Genomic DNA, 13,808 nt, shown 5'->3' with positions numbered 1-13,808 from the left:
GTTCTCAAGCAAAAAAGAGAGAACATGAAACTCTTAATTTACTAAAAGGATTTTATAAGATTGATATAAAAGATATTTTTCAGTGCACAATGAGGAGTCACCTGCAGAAACTATCTAAGAGTAAGAGTGTGGACTCGAGATTTTTTTTGCTTGGAGAGCAGTGAATGGCTGGATAGATTGTCAGAAGTAGTTGAGTGACTACTGACAGTGAATGGAGAAGTATGATAGGTATGGTGTGAATAAGGGCTAGTGTAGGAGGTCTCCTGTGATAAGTCTTCTGATTCCATGAAGACTAATCACAGGAGACCTCCTACACTAGCTATAATAACTCCATTGCATAGCATATTCAGTTATATTGTACTGTTCCAACCAGTGGCGCACTCAGGATTTAATCTTAGAGGGGCCGAGCACTCAAGATTTAATCTTGGGGGGGGGGGCTGAGTTGAGTAGGCAATTTGAGAATACACACTACGCATTGCATACGAGCTAGGACTGAGCATCTGCAGTGATTGCCAATACATGATATCCGTGATCTCCTATGGCTCGGGCAAACGAAGTAGCACCTGAGCACTTCTTCATTCACCTTGCGTTCACAGTGGCCAGGATTCCCGAGAGCTATAGGGTATTCCCACCTTATGTGACCGCTAATTCATAACTAGGAAAAATTCCAAAAGATTTTTGGAAATTTTCCTAGTGTTTTTTTCCTTTTGGGGGGGGGGGGGAGCAGGGCCCCTTGGCCCCTTCTTGGGTGCACCAATGGTTCTTCCAACTGGGTTAAACTGAAGGTTATTTGAAGATCAGATATCTGGAAGATCACTGTAATTATATTTAGGACAGTAAGTAATTCTTTATCCTTTTGGATTTGGTTCAATTGCCTTCTTATCCAAATCTTTTTTTTTTTTATACTTTAATCCACAGTTAAGCAATAAGTATTATCAGATATGTAGAAAAATATTTGAAATAAATTTAAATCTATTTTAATAATTATTATCCAACTATATGGCTTGATTTTTTTCATTTCTCCTTTCTCTCTCTCTCTCTCTCTGCCATGGCATTTTCAAGTGACATTTGTTAAGACAATATCTAATTAATAAAGCAGAATACCATATAAGTTTAGCTATTATAGCAAAACATGTTATATTGTATTAATCTTACCTTTTCATTATTTTCTTCCATTCCTCCATTCTCTTCTTCACCATCTATTCGACCATGAAGAGCAATAAGGGCACTGATGTGTTCTACCATACGCGACACACGGCTATGTTGATCATTAAGTTCCGTTTTTGTTTTTTCTAAAAGTTGCTGTGATTCCTGAAGTCGAACCGACAACTGAGATTTTTCATTTTCAGCCTATGCAAAAGAATTAAGAGGTATGTTTCTCTGAGAGTTTAAAACTGCAAAATGGTTAAATACTTTTAAAGTTTCATTTTTATTTTTAAGAATTTTTTTTTCCCCACAGAAAAATTCTGCACATCAACATCCACAAATCAAAGTATTATATACAGTTTTATTTTTATTTATTTGTATTGTCTTCAACTTTCTCTTAATATGTTAAGGGTCAATGGCCAGCCAAGTGATTTTGACTCCATAGAAATCAAATTAAATGTTGTGATAACAGCAGATAATCCTATCTACATAGTCTGTCAACGACATGCATTTTCTGGCCAGTTTCTTTTGAGAGATAAAAAAAAAAAACTTGCCACTTGCACATTGGCTGAAGTTGAAAAGCTCTTATAAAGAGCTGTGTCCAAAATGGGATTCAAATCAAGTCTTTTGAACCAAAGGATATTGTTGTTACTGGGGATCAGGAACACAGATTTTACACAAGATCTAAAAAGCAAATTTCATTTTCTTATTTTGAACTAAATTAACAGTGTACACTATAATATTCCACAAATAGCCACTAACAAGCAACATTAATACTGCCCAGTATCTTCAAATGAGGGATAAATCTGGTGTTTACTATGCTTGATAATTCACACATTTCATTAGAGAACTGGCTTCTGTAGATTATTTTGTAAATGAGACAATAGTAGACATTCAGTAAATACATCCAGAATTTAGAAACTTGTACCTAAGAAGGTCTGCTATTTGTGTGACAAACGATCACTTTCGTTTATACTTTTAAATGGCACATTAGATGTGCACTATACCGAACACCACTATAACTAATGATGTGCTATAGTGAACTACAGAAAAGTCCCATAGAACCAATGCTATTTTAAGCTCACCATTACAAACAGTAAAAGCTGAAAAGCTCCACTATAGCAAACTGAATTGCCAAGCAAATGCCACAAGCAGACAATCACAGGACAAAGGAAATGGCAGTTATTCTTTCTTTCATAGTTGGTGGTAATCAGCATGCATTATAATAAAATTATGGAAACAACTATAACAATAATTAATTTAATATAATATAAATGAAAATAACTACCCAACATTTTGAATTTCATATCAAGGTCATCATCTGAAATTATTATTATTATTTATATGGGTACTTCATGGAGTGAAAAAGACTTACTGTGAGAAACCCACACTATCCATTAACACAATACCTATTATACATCTCGTTAAACTTATTCACTGTTCGGGTGTTCACAACCGGCTCTGCAATCCATTCCACTCATTCACTCCAAGTAAATTATATTTTTCAACATAATCTCCCTTAATACTAATGCATTTATTCCAGCAATGCTCAAGTGACATTATCCCGTCCCTGTAGTGGTTCTCAGTAAGATGTGAAAAACCCCTCTACATCTGCATCACCTCTTGATTCGAAGAAAAACGTTGACCAGCGAGGAAGAGTTTTAGTTTTCAGAAGAGAAAGAAGTAAGAGGGAGTCAAATCTCGGGAATAGGGTGGATGTTCCAACAATTCATAGTGCAGATCTCTTAATTTTCCCATTGCCAATTGTGGACAGGTGAATTGTCCTGATAAAAGATGACTTTTTTCCTCTGAAAACTGGGTCTTTTCTCACGAAACTAATGATGTGCTGTCCAGACTAGAAAAAAACCAGACTAGAAAAGAATTGAATTTTTTTTTCTAGTCTGGTTAAAAGACCGGAATAATATTCACCAGTTATTGTTTTACCCTTTTCAAGATAATTAATAAACAAAATGCCTTTAGCATCCCAAAACACCGATGCTATGACCTTTCCTGCTGATGGAATGACTTTGTCTTCTTTGGCGCTGAACAACCGGCTTCTGTCCACTGTTTTGACTGCTGTTTGGATTCTGGTGTGTAATGGTGAATCCAAGTCTCATCCATAGTAATAAATTGACACACAAAATCAGTTTTATTCTTGTTAAAATGCTCCAAGTACTGTTCAGATTTTCATGCGAGTGCATTTTTGATCTGTTGCGAGCAAGTGCGGTACCCATCTTGTGTAAAGCTTTTTCATTTGCAATTCTTCATTCAAAATATATCCTACATGTTCTTTTGAAATGCCTATAGTCTCAGCAATTTCATATCGTGCACTTGATCAATGATTTCTGGTGTTGTTACACTTTTTGGATGTGCTTCACGTGTATCATCTTCCAGGCTGATACAGCCACGTTTAAACTCGACAGCCCATTTCTTAATTGTCAAAAACGAATGAGAAGCGCGCCATAAACTTTTATGAACTTCTTTTGGCTTTAAATCGTCTTTTACAAAGAATTTTATAACCACACGATACTCAATTTTATCCATTTCAAGGGATACAGACAACACTTTTGCTTCCGACAGTGGTATAAAACAAACTATTTGATAGAATGACTTGCAATTTCACATGGATGCTTATGACAGATGTATCAACTTAGGAAAAAAAAAATTGCTGATAGTGTTGCCATTTATGGTTGAGGCGAAGAACTTTTCAGACCACCCTCGTATTTTGCATGATGAATTGCAAATGAAAAAAGCTTTGCGCAAGATGGGGTCTGCTGCGCTTGCTCACAGCAGATCAAAAACCCACTCTCATGAAAATCTCTGAACAGTGCTTGGAGCGTTTTAAGAAGAATAAAACTGATTTTGTGTGTCAATTTATTACTACGGATGAGATTTGGATTCACCATTACATACCAGAATCCAAACAGCAGTCAAAATAGTGGATAGAAGCCTGTTGTTCAGCGTCAAAGAAGACAAAGTCAGTTCCATCAACAGGAAAGGTCATGGCATTAGTGTTTTGGGATGCTAAAGGCATTTTGCTTATTATTTATCTTGAAAAGGGTAAAACAATAACCGGTGAATATTATTCTGATCTTTTAACCAGACTAGACAAAAAAATTCATGAGAAAAGACCCGGTTTGCAGAGGAAAAAAGTCATCTTTCATCAGGACAATTCACCTGTCCACAATTGGCAATGGGAAAATTAAGGGATCTGCACTATGAATTGTTGGAACACCCACCCTATTCCTCAGATTTGGCTCCCTCTGACTTCTAACTCTTCCCAAAACTAAAACTCTTCCTCGCTAGTCAGCGTTTTTCTTCAAATCAAGAGGTGATTGCAGCTGTAGATGGGTATTTTGAAGATTTTACTGTAAACCACTACAGGGACAGGATAATGGTGCTGGAGCATTGCTGGAATCAATGCATTAGGGAGATTATGTTGAAAAAGAAAAATAATTTTGAAATTATAAAGCCGTTTTTTTTCATTGTTAGGCCGAGAACTTTTCAGACCACCCTCGTATTTCTTGTGATTTTTTTATTCTCTGTGATTTTCTTTGTTCAGTTTCAGTGATTTGTCTTATTTCTTGCAAATTGTTTTGTCCTATTTCTGACAATTTTCTGCAAAAAAAATCACAGCCAACAAGTAGTGTGGGTAGGGCTGGTTATAGACTTAAAAGTAAACTGCTATGTTTATTTACAAATGCCAGGAGTATCAGAAATAAGGTAGATGAAATTATTTCACTGATCGATTTTATTCACCCCAAAATCATTGGAATAAATGAAAATGAATAAGTGAGGATGTTTCATCCCCAGTGTGAAATCAGCTCAAGTGTAGGGAATGAAATGAGAGAGGACTTAATGGTGAGCGAACAAGAGGTATATGAGGAGTTAAGTAAGTTAAATATCAATGGTGAAATAGGACTTGACATATCACCATGTGTCTTAAGGAAATGTCTCAAGGAGCCAGCATCAGCCTTGGCGTACCTGTTTAACAAGTCTCACAACAGTACAAGTCCTAAAGGAGTGAAAGAAAAGCATGATTGTTGCACTTCACAAAGGTGGTGATAAGGCTAAGGTAACAAATTATAGACCAATCTGTATATCTGGAATTGTAGTTAAGGCATTGGAGAGGTTGGTGAGAGATAGGATACAAAAGTGGATTGATAATAGTGATATTCTTTGTGCTTGTGAGCAGGATTTGTTAAAGGGAGGTCGTGTTTTACAAACTTATAAGCAAGTTGTGGTGTGGCAACCAATCAAAAGCCTTTGCAAAATCTAAGTATACCACTGTATATGCATGTCCCTTGTCCAATACATTTGTCACCTTGTTATAGTACATAGATTTTGCAAAGGCTTTTGATAGGTTGCCATACCACAAATTGGTAACTAAACTGAAGCAGATGGGATTGGATGACACTCTGGTGAGCTGGATAGGTGAATGGCTATCAGATAGGTATCAACAAGATCTGTATGGGGGAGCACTGTCTTGAAAGAGGAAAGTCACTATTGGTGAGCCACAGAGGCCTGTTTTGGGACCACTGATATTTAATGTCTTTAGGAGAGGTTTAACTGGTGATATATGACTGTTTGCAAATAATGCAAAACTGGAGAGAGAGTGATGAGGAATCAAGCAGATGTTGTGGCCTTACAGGAGGACTTGAATAGATTGTATAAATGGGCAACAGTATGGAAATGTTAATTCAATGTTGCAAGTGTAAGGTTCTGAAATTTGGTAGGCAACAACAGGATACAAAGTATACACTTGGCAAGGAAATTTTGGAAGTTGAGAAGATAAGAGACTTGGGAGTGGTGGTGGTGGACAAGTATCTAAAGTTCAGAGGTCACATTGCACAAGTTTTGACGATATGAAATGACATCAGGTTATGGCAATGATGCAGAGGAATTTAACTTGTAGAAATAAAGCGGTTCTAGTTCTAATGTATAGGGCTTTGATCAGGCTCATATGAATTACTGGGCACAGATTTGGTCCCCTGGTTTTTGTGGTGTTGAGAATATATTGGAAAGGGGTCCAGAGAAAACTAAGGTTGTAACCAGTCTTTGGGGATATGAGGGCAGATTGAGGGAATGCAGTTTGCAAGGCCTTGTGAATAGGAGGAAGAGAGGGATATGATTGAGACATTTAAATTGGAAAAGGGTTGTTACAAGATTAATGTGGGACATACCTGGAAGCTGTATAAGGAGAAGGTTCTTTGCATAGAGAGTGGTTGGTCAGTGGAATGCATTGCCCAACTGTAGTTGAATGCAGATACATTGAATTAATTTAAAGCATAGTTTGATGGACTTGTGTGTAATAGTGTTTGCCTCCTGCAATGAGTCTTTTGACTCCATGTCGTTATCATCATCATCATCAAATTCCTGCCATGTACCCTCAAGGGGTGTACAGGATATGACAGTACTACATGAAAAAATTACATCATTACTAACTTCCTATCTACAATTTTCCTCCAAATCAGTCTGTTACTTGTCAAGACTCCAACATTATCAGATCTTATATTTCTATCGTCTAAGGCACTTTGTACCGTATCAATCCACCTATATCTTGGTCTTCCTCTGGGTCGTTTTCCTGCCAACCTGGCAGAGAACACTTGTTTTGCTAATCTTTCCTCTCCCATTCTATTTAAGTGACCATACCATCTGAGATTAGCTCTGCTAACGCATTCCTGGATGCTGACAATGTCAAGTTCTTTCCTAGTATCCTCATTTTTAATATGATATTGCCATTGATGCCATGTGTTCACGCCTCTAATCTTTCTCAGGACTCTCATATCTGCGGTCTCTAGTCTTTGGTCAAGTGTTTTACTTCTAACCCAGCTCTCAGATCCATAAGTTAAAATTGGTTTGAACACAGTCTTGTATACAGCTAATTTAGTGTTCCGACTAATTTCTTTCTTATTCCATATGAATTTATTCAATTGACTTCCCACGATACCAGCTTTGCTGATTCTGTTGTCTATTTCTATATTTAGTTTACCATCTTCAGTAAAAATTGTGCCTAAGTAGCTGAAATGTTTTACTTGTTCCACAGGTTCTCCATTCACAACACAGTTGACCTTTTCAATGATTCTGCCTATTTTCATTGTCTTTGTCTTTTTATTGCTGACCTTCATACCATATCTATTACAACAGCTATTCAATTTAGTCAGAGAATCTTGCAGACTTGTAGCGGATTTATTTAGAAGTATAACATCATCCGCATAAAGCAAAGAGCTGACATTAACATCTCCAATTTTGATATCAGGTTTAATACCACATTCCTTCATAATGTGATCCATATAGATAATGAATAACAGAGGGGATAATGTACATCCTTGTCTCACACCAGATTTAACATTAAACCATCTTCCTGTACTTCCTTCAATTCTAACTGCTGACTCACAACTCAAATAAAGACTAAGTATTGCTTGATATAATGCCCCATTGACACCATATAACTGCAGTGTATTGAATAGCTTCTCTCTTGGCACCTTGTCATATGCCTTTTCCAAATCGACAAAACTTAAATACAGATCTTTGTTATATTCCCATGCTTTCTCGACTATTTGTCGTAAAGTGAAGATCTGATCCTGACAGCCTCTATTTGGCCTGAATCCAGCTTGTTCTTCACCAAGCTTTTCTTCCACAATTCTTCTCAACCGTTTCTCAAGTATACTTGCATAGATCTTGCCAGGAACACTCAGTAGGGAAATACCTCTGTAATTCTCACATGCAGTTTTTTTTCCCTTTTTATATATGGGTACTATGAGAGCTCTACTCCAATCATCGGGAATTCGTCCCTCTGTCCAGGCTTTCTGAACTATGCAGTGCAGCCACTGTAACACTCTTATACCACCATACTTCAGCATTTCTGGTCGAATATCATCTACTCCTGCTGCCTTTCCACATTTCAAGCCTTTGATGGCTTTTTCTACTTCAAGTATGGATATGTATTCCTGACTGCATGCCTGGTCAGTGTTTTTTATCACTGTGCTGTCATCACTGCTTGTTTCATTTAGCAGTTTTTCAAAGTAATTACTCCATACTTCAAGGATATCTTTTTCTCCTGTTTTCATTTCACCTTTATCATCTCTAATTCCTTTTACAGCACTCTTTCCTCCATTCCTAAGCTTCTTCAACAACCTCCAGAATATTTTGCCACCTTCTTGATATTTATTTTCTATATTCTTGCCAAAGTCGTCCCATGACTTTTGTTCAGCTAGTTTTACACACTGTTTAGCTTTCTTACATTTGTCTCTGTATTCTGTAAGAGTAAAAGCTGACTTATTTGCCAGGAACTTTTGATATGCTTTCTTCTTTTCCTTCACTGCCTCTTTAACTTCCTGTGTCCACCAGGGAGTTCTGATTTTTTTATCTTTGCACACAACCTCACCACATGCCTCTCTGGCAGAATCAATCAATGTTTCCTTCAGAGTTTGCACTGAATCTCCAAGGTTTGATTCCTGTTCTCAAACTCTTTCATTTTCTTTTCAATAATATTTCTGTATTTTAGTCTACAGTTCACATCTGAGAGCTGCTCAACTTTTATTCTCTTTAAAACTTTCTTACATGTTATTCTTTTCAATATGAAATTCAATTTTATCCTGCTCAAGACTAAATAGTGATCACTTCCAATTTCAAATCCTCTGTGCACTCTGGTGTCCTGCACCAGGGAGAAAACATCACTATCAACAATAACATAGTCAATGAGACTTTTCTTATTCCTAGCCTCTTCTCTCCATGTGAATTTGTGCACATTTTTATGTTGGAACATGGTGTTAGTAATAACCACTCCATGTCCTGAGCAGAAATCCAACAGATATTTGCCATTATTATTAGCTTTGCTCTTTTCTCTAAATTTTCCCAAAATATTTTTGTATGTCTCACAATCATTTCCTACTCTACTATTTAGATCCCCAACAAGGACCAACTTTTCCTTTTTCATTGTGTCAGTTGCTTTTTCTAAAGCATCAAAAAATTCCTCCACTTCTACCTTAGTAGAACCTTCTGTGGGACCATAGGCACAAATAAGTCTCATTGTCCACTTCCCCATTCTCATATTTGCCCACATTACTCTACTTGAGACTGACTGCCATTCAAGAAGATTAGCCTCGTATTTTGTGTTGAATACTATGGCTACTCCTTCTTTTCCTTGATTGTCATTGCCTGAATATAACATTTTGTATTTATTGCTCAGAAAGATCTCACCAGTTTTGGTCTTTTTTGTTTCAGTCACCCCTATTATGTCGATCTGGTACTTATCTAATTCCTCAGCTAGCTCCATTTCTTTGCCATTCAGGCTTCTTACGTTGATAGTACCGATCTTTAACTCTGATGATGTTGAGTTGGGGTTTGTTTTCAGATTTGTTCCAGTAGCTGACTTTTCGCTGTTCGCCCTGGTTCCCTGGCGAAAACAACGGGGGCCTTGTTTAACCGGGCGACGCCCCAGCTGGCATGAAATTTTGTCATGTTGTACCATCATTTTTTATTTTGGTTTAACCAATAAGAATACAATTTGGTCGGCTAAATCCCAAATTGCCAGCCCATCCTCGTTCGTTCAGTATCAAAGTAGATACCCAACAGGGTGCACCACGAGAAGGTGAGGATTGGACATTAGGTCAGAAGCCCTGGTCGGTTCTCCGCATTCCTTTAAAGGCTATGTGGAGGTCTCCTCTCAGTTATACAGCTTTGACCCTTAAGCACCCCCCATGTCGTTATTAATAATAATAAATTTCCCATGATTTCCTCTATTTCTTTCAATTTGTTTTATTTCCTGTGATTTCTTTTGTTTCTTGGGAATGGCGTGCAGAGGTTAGCATTTTTATCCTAAATTCACTATGATGAACGTTGCATTGTAACTGTCTCTGGTCCCTATGGTAGCATTAAAATGAAATATGGTAGCAATCATCTACCATATTTCATTTTAAGACTATAATCAACATGTTATCTGTTTAAGTTAAAATCCAATTTGTTGAAATTGTTATATTTATTAATTAAAAATTAGAAAATTTGTCCTAATATATGAGAATTATCTGCTATTGTGTAATCAAATATCTAGTTTCCAAATTAAATCTGGCTGCTTTGAAAGACTGACAGATGCAAACTTCATAATAAAGATGTAAATTATTAGGATTAATGAATTGCTTATACTGTTATAGATACAAGATTAAAAATCAATTTTTTTTTCTTCTCCCTTTTAAAGCTGAAATGCTGGCCACTGTATTGTCTTCTTCCAAATCTTATTTAAGGCCTTCATCCTATTATATATTTAGGTCTAATGTAACTCTTTGCAAAATTCATCGAGTATTTAATTTTGAGCTTTCACTGAGGATCTTCATCACTGATGCATCTTCTTTTTGTCCGCATGGTTAGCCAAGTGGCTATGCACTTCACAACCATATGCCTGGTGAAGGAGTGTCCTAGGTTTGATTCCCATCGACGACGTGAGGAGCTTAAGGATCTTCCTCAGCCATAGCCAAGTTAGCCAGTCTTCAGCGTGGACAGCAAGGTTTTTCCCAGTTTATCTGGGGTTTTTCATCCTGCAAGCAGGCAAACTGGCCCCGTGAACACACAGATACAGTCAGGAATACTTAAGACAATCCCTCCAGCCATAGGTCTGAATTGTCAGCTATGCTGGTCCTGAGTCCGGATAAAAATAGGGGGGGGGGGATTGAGGTGGTGCTGTACCTTCCCATAAAAGGGGCTCATTGCCATTGAATCACCATACGAAATGAATGAATCTTCTTTTTAATCAATTTCCATGAAAAATTACTGAAGGCTCACTCTTGAAAGCAATGAGAACTAAATCTTTCCTGAAGAGCTGGTTGTGCTAGGCTGCGTGGTCATCAGAGAGAACTACAACACTGGGTTGTGGAGTTGCTTTATCCCTAATCTGCAGTTATAGCAACTCCAGTTTTTCAAAATATACTCTTGTCTTTACTTAACAATTCAGCAAAGCATTGTCTTCTGCTTCACTGAATTGTTTACTGAGCTTCTCAGCACTTCAGAATTCTTCATCCTTGTCCTGTGACAACTTCACAAGTTTGAGTTCATCTTCCTCTTTCATATGAGTATGTGCACTTGTGTATGTCTTAGTTTCAAGATTAGTAAAACAGATGGCTACAGATGTTAGTAATTTGTGTAATTCTTATTTCTAAGCATTTCCAAAAAATTATATTTTAAAAACAGTGCTTTTGGAACACGACTATATGCTAAGCTCTTTGTTATCATGAACAGTAAACTTGTTTCAATAATCAAAATAAATATAAAAAGGGAGGAAAACTTATTTAATGTTTTTTTTTTTTTTGGTAAAATTTTTGCCTAAGTGTCATAGGCATCTTCGGTATAGAATCATAGAAGAAGTTGAACTTCAGTGCCATAATGACTTATGCATTCTCCTGTGCATCACCAGTGTGATCCTTACTGGTATTCCAAAATAGGATTGTGCTCAACAGAATTTATAAAACAAATATCATTATTATTTAGAGTTCAAATGTGAATATGCAGTAAACATAAGTAGTGAGTTTAACAGGCTGTGAAGTGAGTTAGTTGTTTGTGCTATTATCACAAATGGGAAAAACCTTTAGGTAAACAGTTAACTGAAATTATTAGATTTTGGCTTTGGTTATAATTACTCTTTTTACATGTCTGAAGCACAACTAAACAATTCAATTTTCAATAGAGTTCAAGCTCTTAAACAAAATTAGTTTCAGAGATGTTCTAAATTGATTACTGACTGTGGCTAACTGTATTTGGCTGGATGTACTGGCAACTGATAAAAACAATGGATTTACAACTAGTGCAATAACTTCTTGCAACTCCAGGAAACAAGAAATTCAATTTGTTATTTACTTGTGTTCATTGGATGATGAATGAAATCTGACTTGACAGCATAGCAATAATCATATCATCATTTCTTGGAATGCACACAAAATTTCATTATTAGATATCTATCAATAACTTTCTTCCAAATTGCTAAGCCTCTAAATTTTTCTTCAATCTACTACATTCCTTGCTATTTTTGCTTCAAACATACACCTGTTTTTTTTGCTAGTTTTTTATGTGACAAAATTATTTATAATTGCTTATAGGCCACAATGCCATGGGCTGTGTAAAAGAATGAACCAGTCATTAAAACAAAAGCACTTTCAATACTGGCATATGAAGAAAAAGTCAAAGATCTGTTTGCATTACAATTTGCAGTTCAGTAACAAAGAGAAGCCTTCTTTGAACTATTCAGATTTGACTCTTTATTTCCTAATGACTTGCATTCTTATTCTATAAATAATAGATTTCAGGAAACAAATGACTATTCGTCAAACGTAGTAGAAAAATTTTATACCACATGGTCTATTATAAAAAATATTAGTGAATCGACATCTGAGAAGAACAGATATGCATTAAAGGGCTTTATAAGAAAAGATTATTGGGTGGGTAACTGTCTTACTTCAGAACAAAAATGATCAAAGAAAGGTCAAATTAAAATTAGAACTAGGAGCATCTGGACAATATAGTTTTGAAAAAGATGTCTGCTGTAACATACAATACTGTGGATAGGTTTTGTTGGTTTTTAAAAACTGGGTTTAAAAACCATTTATTTTTGGATAAATTTGTAAAATTCGAAAACCGGTTTTTAAATTTAAAAAAACCAGTTTTACAATACTAGAATTCATACGTAAAAATTAATTACTTAATTTAAAAACTAACATTTTGACTTGAAATCGCTTTGAGCACAAGCATATTGTAGTAAAAATAATCTTCAAGAGTAGGGTGAATGTTTGACATGCAAATCCACAATCGCATTCTATTATGCTATTCTATGTGACAGCCACAGCACACAGACTGACCAATGACATCAGCTGTGTTGCTCACATGAACCCCACCAGACCAGACCAGACCAGACCAGATATAAATTTATTAATATCTATTTTAATAATATAACATTCTTTCATTATTAATGTCATTGATAAAAATATTTAAAATATTTCATTTGATTTTTAGACCAAAATGAATGTTGCAAATAAATCGGAGGTTTCGGTTAATTTTAAAAAAGGTTGTAAAAGGCAAGGCATGCTGCAATCATTGTAGTAAAATGTTGAGCTGCAAAGGATCATCTATGAGCAATCTCCATAATCATCTGAAAGCAGTTCATAAAATAATAATTGACAAGAAAACAGAAACAATTGACAAGCAAGAAACATCTGGACCCTCCTCCTGCCCACAAAAACAAGCCAGTATTTTTAATTTCGTGAAAAGGAGCAGTTTAGAAGAAATTATAGCAAAACTTGCTGTGATGGATGGATGGGTTGTCCATTAATAGCATTACAACAAGCTCGTTCATACGAGTCATTGCAATAAAGGTAATATTCATTACCAAAAAACAACTCTTGAGTAATGTATCTCATTCATACATTTTCTGACAATGCCAAATGTGAAACTATAAATTAATTGTATTGTATTAAGAAGAATGGGAAAAAAATTTTCTATAACTTTAGATGAGTGGACTAGCAAAAGAAATTGCAGATATTTGAATATCAATGTACACCATTTTGCAGAAGATTTTAATTTGGGCTTAATCCCAATAGTTAGTTCCTGCGATGCTAAGAAAACATTAGAATTAGTTTCTGAGAGCTACAAATTTTTAACTTAGATCTAGCAACCAACATGCT

At 35.9% G+C, this 13,808-nt stretch overlaps 1 protein-coding gene and 1 long non-coding RNA gene across 12 annotated transcripts in view; one reads left to right on the top strand and one right to left on the bottom strand.

Moving 5' to 3' along the window:
• BicD (Microtubule-associated protein Bicaudal D) overlaps positions 1-13,808 on the bottom strand; it is a 173,790-nt gene that overhangs the window by 32,256 nt on the left and 127,726 nt on the right. For both annotated transcript variants that reach the window (XM_090400017.1, XM_090400016.1), the window contains exon 7: positions 1,156-1,350. In XM_090400017.1, the coding sequence (XP_090256143.1) occupies positions 1,156-1,350 (195 nt within the window). The remainder of the gene's footprint in view (positions 1-1,155; positions 1,351-13,808) is intronic.
• The window catches only part of LOC150101839 (uncharacterized), a 141,445-nt gene that overhangs the window by 120,398 nt on the left and 7,239 nt on the right, over positions 1-13,808 (top strand). For 4 of the 10 annotated variants that reach the window (XR_016548991.1, XR_016548992.1, XR_016548993.1 and 1 more), the window contains one exon: positions 1,216-1,370. The exons of 3 other annotated variants lie outside the window; for them this stretch is intronic. This is a non-coding gene — a long non-coding RNA (uncharacterized LOC150101839). Of the gene's footprint in view, positions 1-1,215; positions 1,371-13,140; positions 13,500-13,808 lie in introns of all 10 variants that reach the window. 3 more of the 10 variants (XR_016548999.1, XR_016548994.1, XR_016549003.1) reach the window with 2 other exon arrangements.

The sequence above is a fragment of the Typopeltis vanoorti genome, chromosome 11 (genome assembly GCF_054136105.1).
Source record: "Typopeltis vanoorti isolate ZY-2024b chromosome 11, IOZ_Tvanoo_1.0, whole genome shotgun sequence".
Taxonomy (NCBI): Eukaryota; Metazoa; Arthropoda; class Arachnida; order Uropygi; family Thelyphonidae; genus Typopeltis; species Typopeltis vanoorti.
The sequence above is the reverse complement of the archived record's forward strand: the minus strand, read 5'-3'. Positions and strand labels throughout refer to the sequence as shown.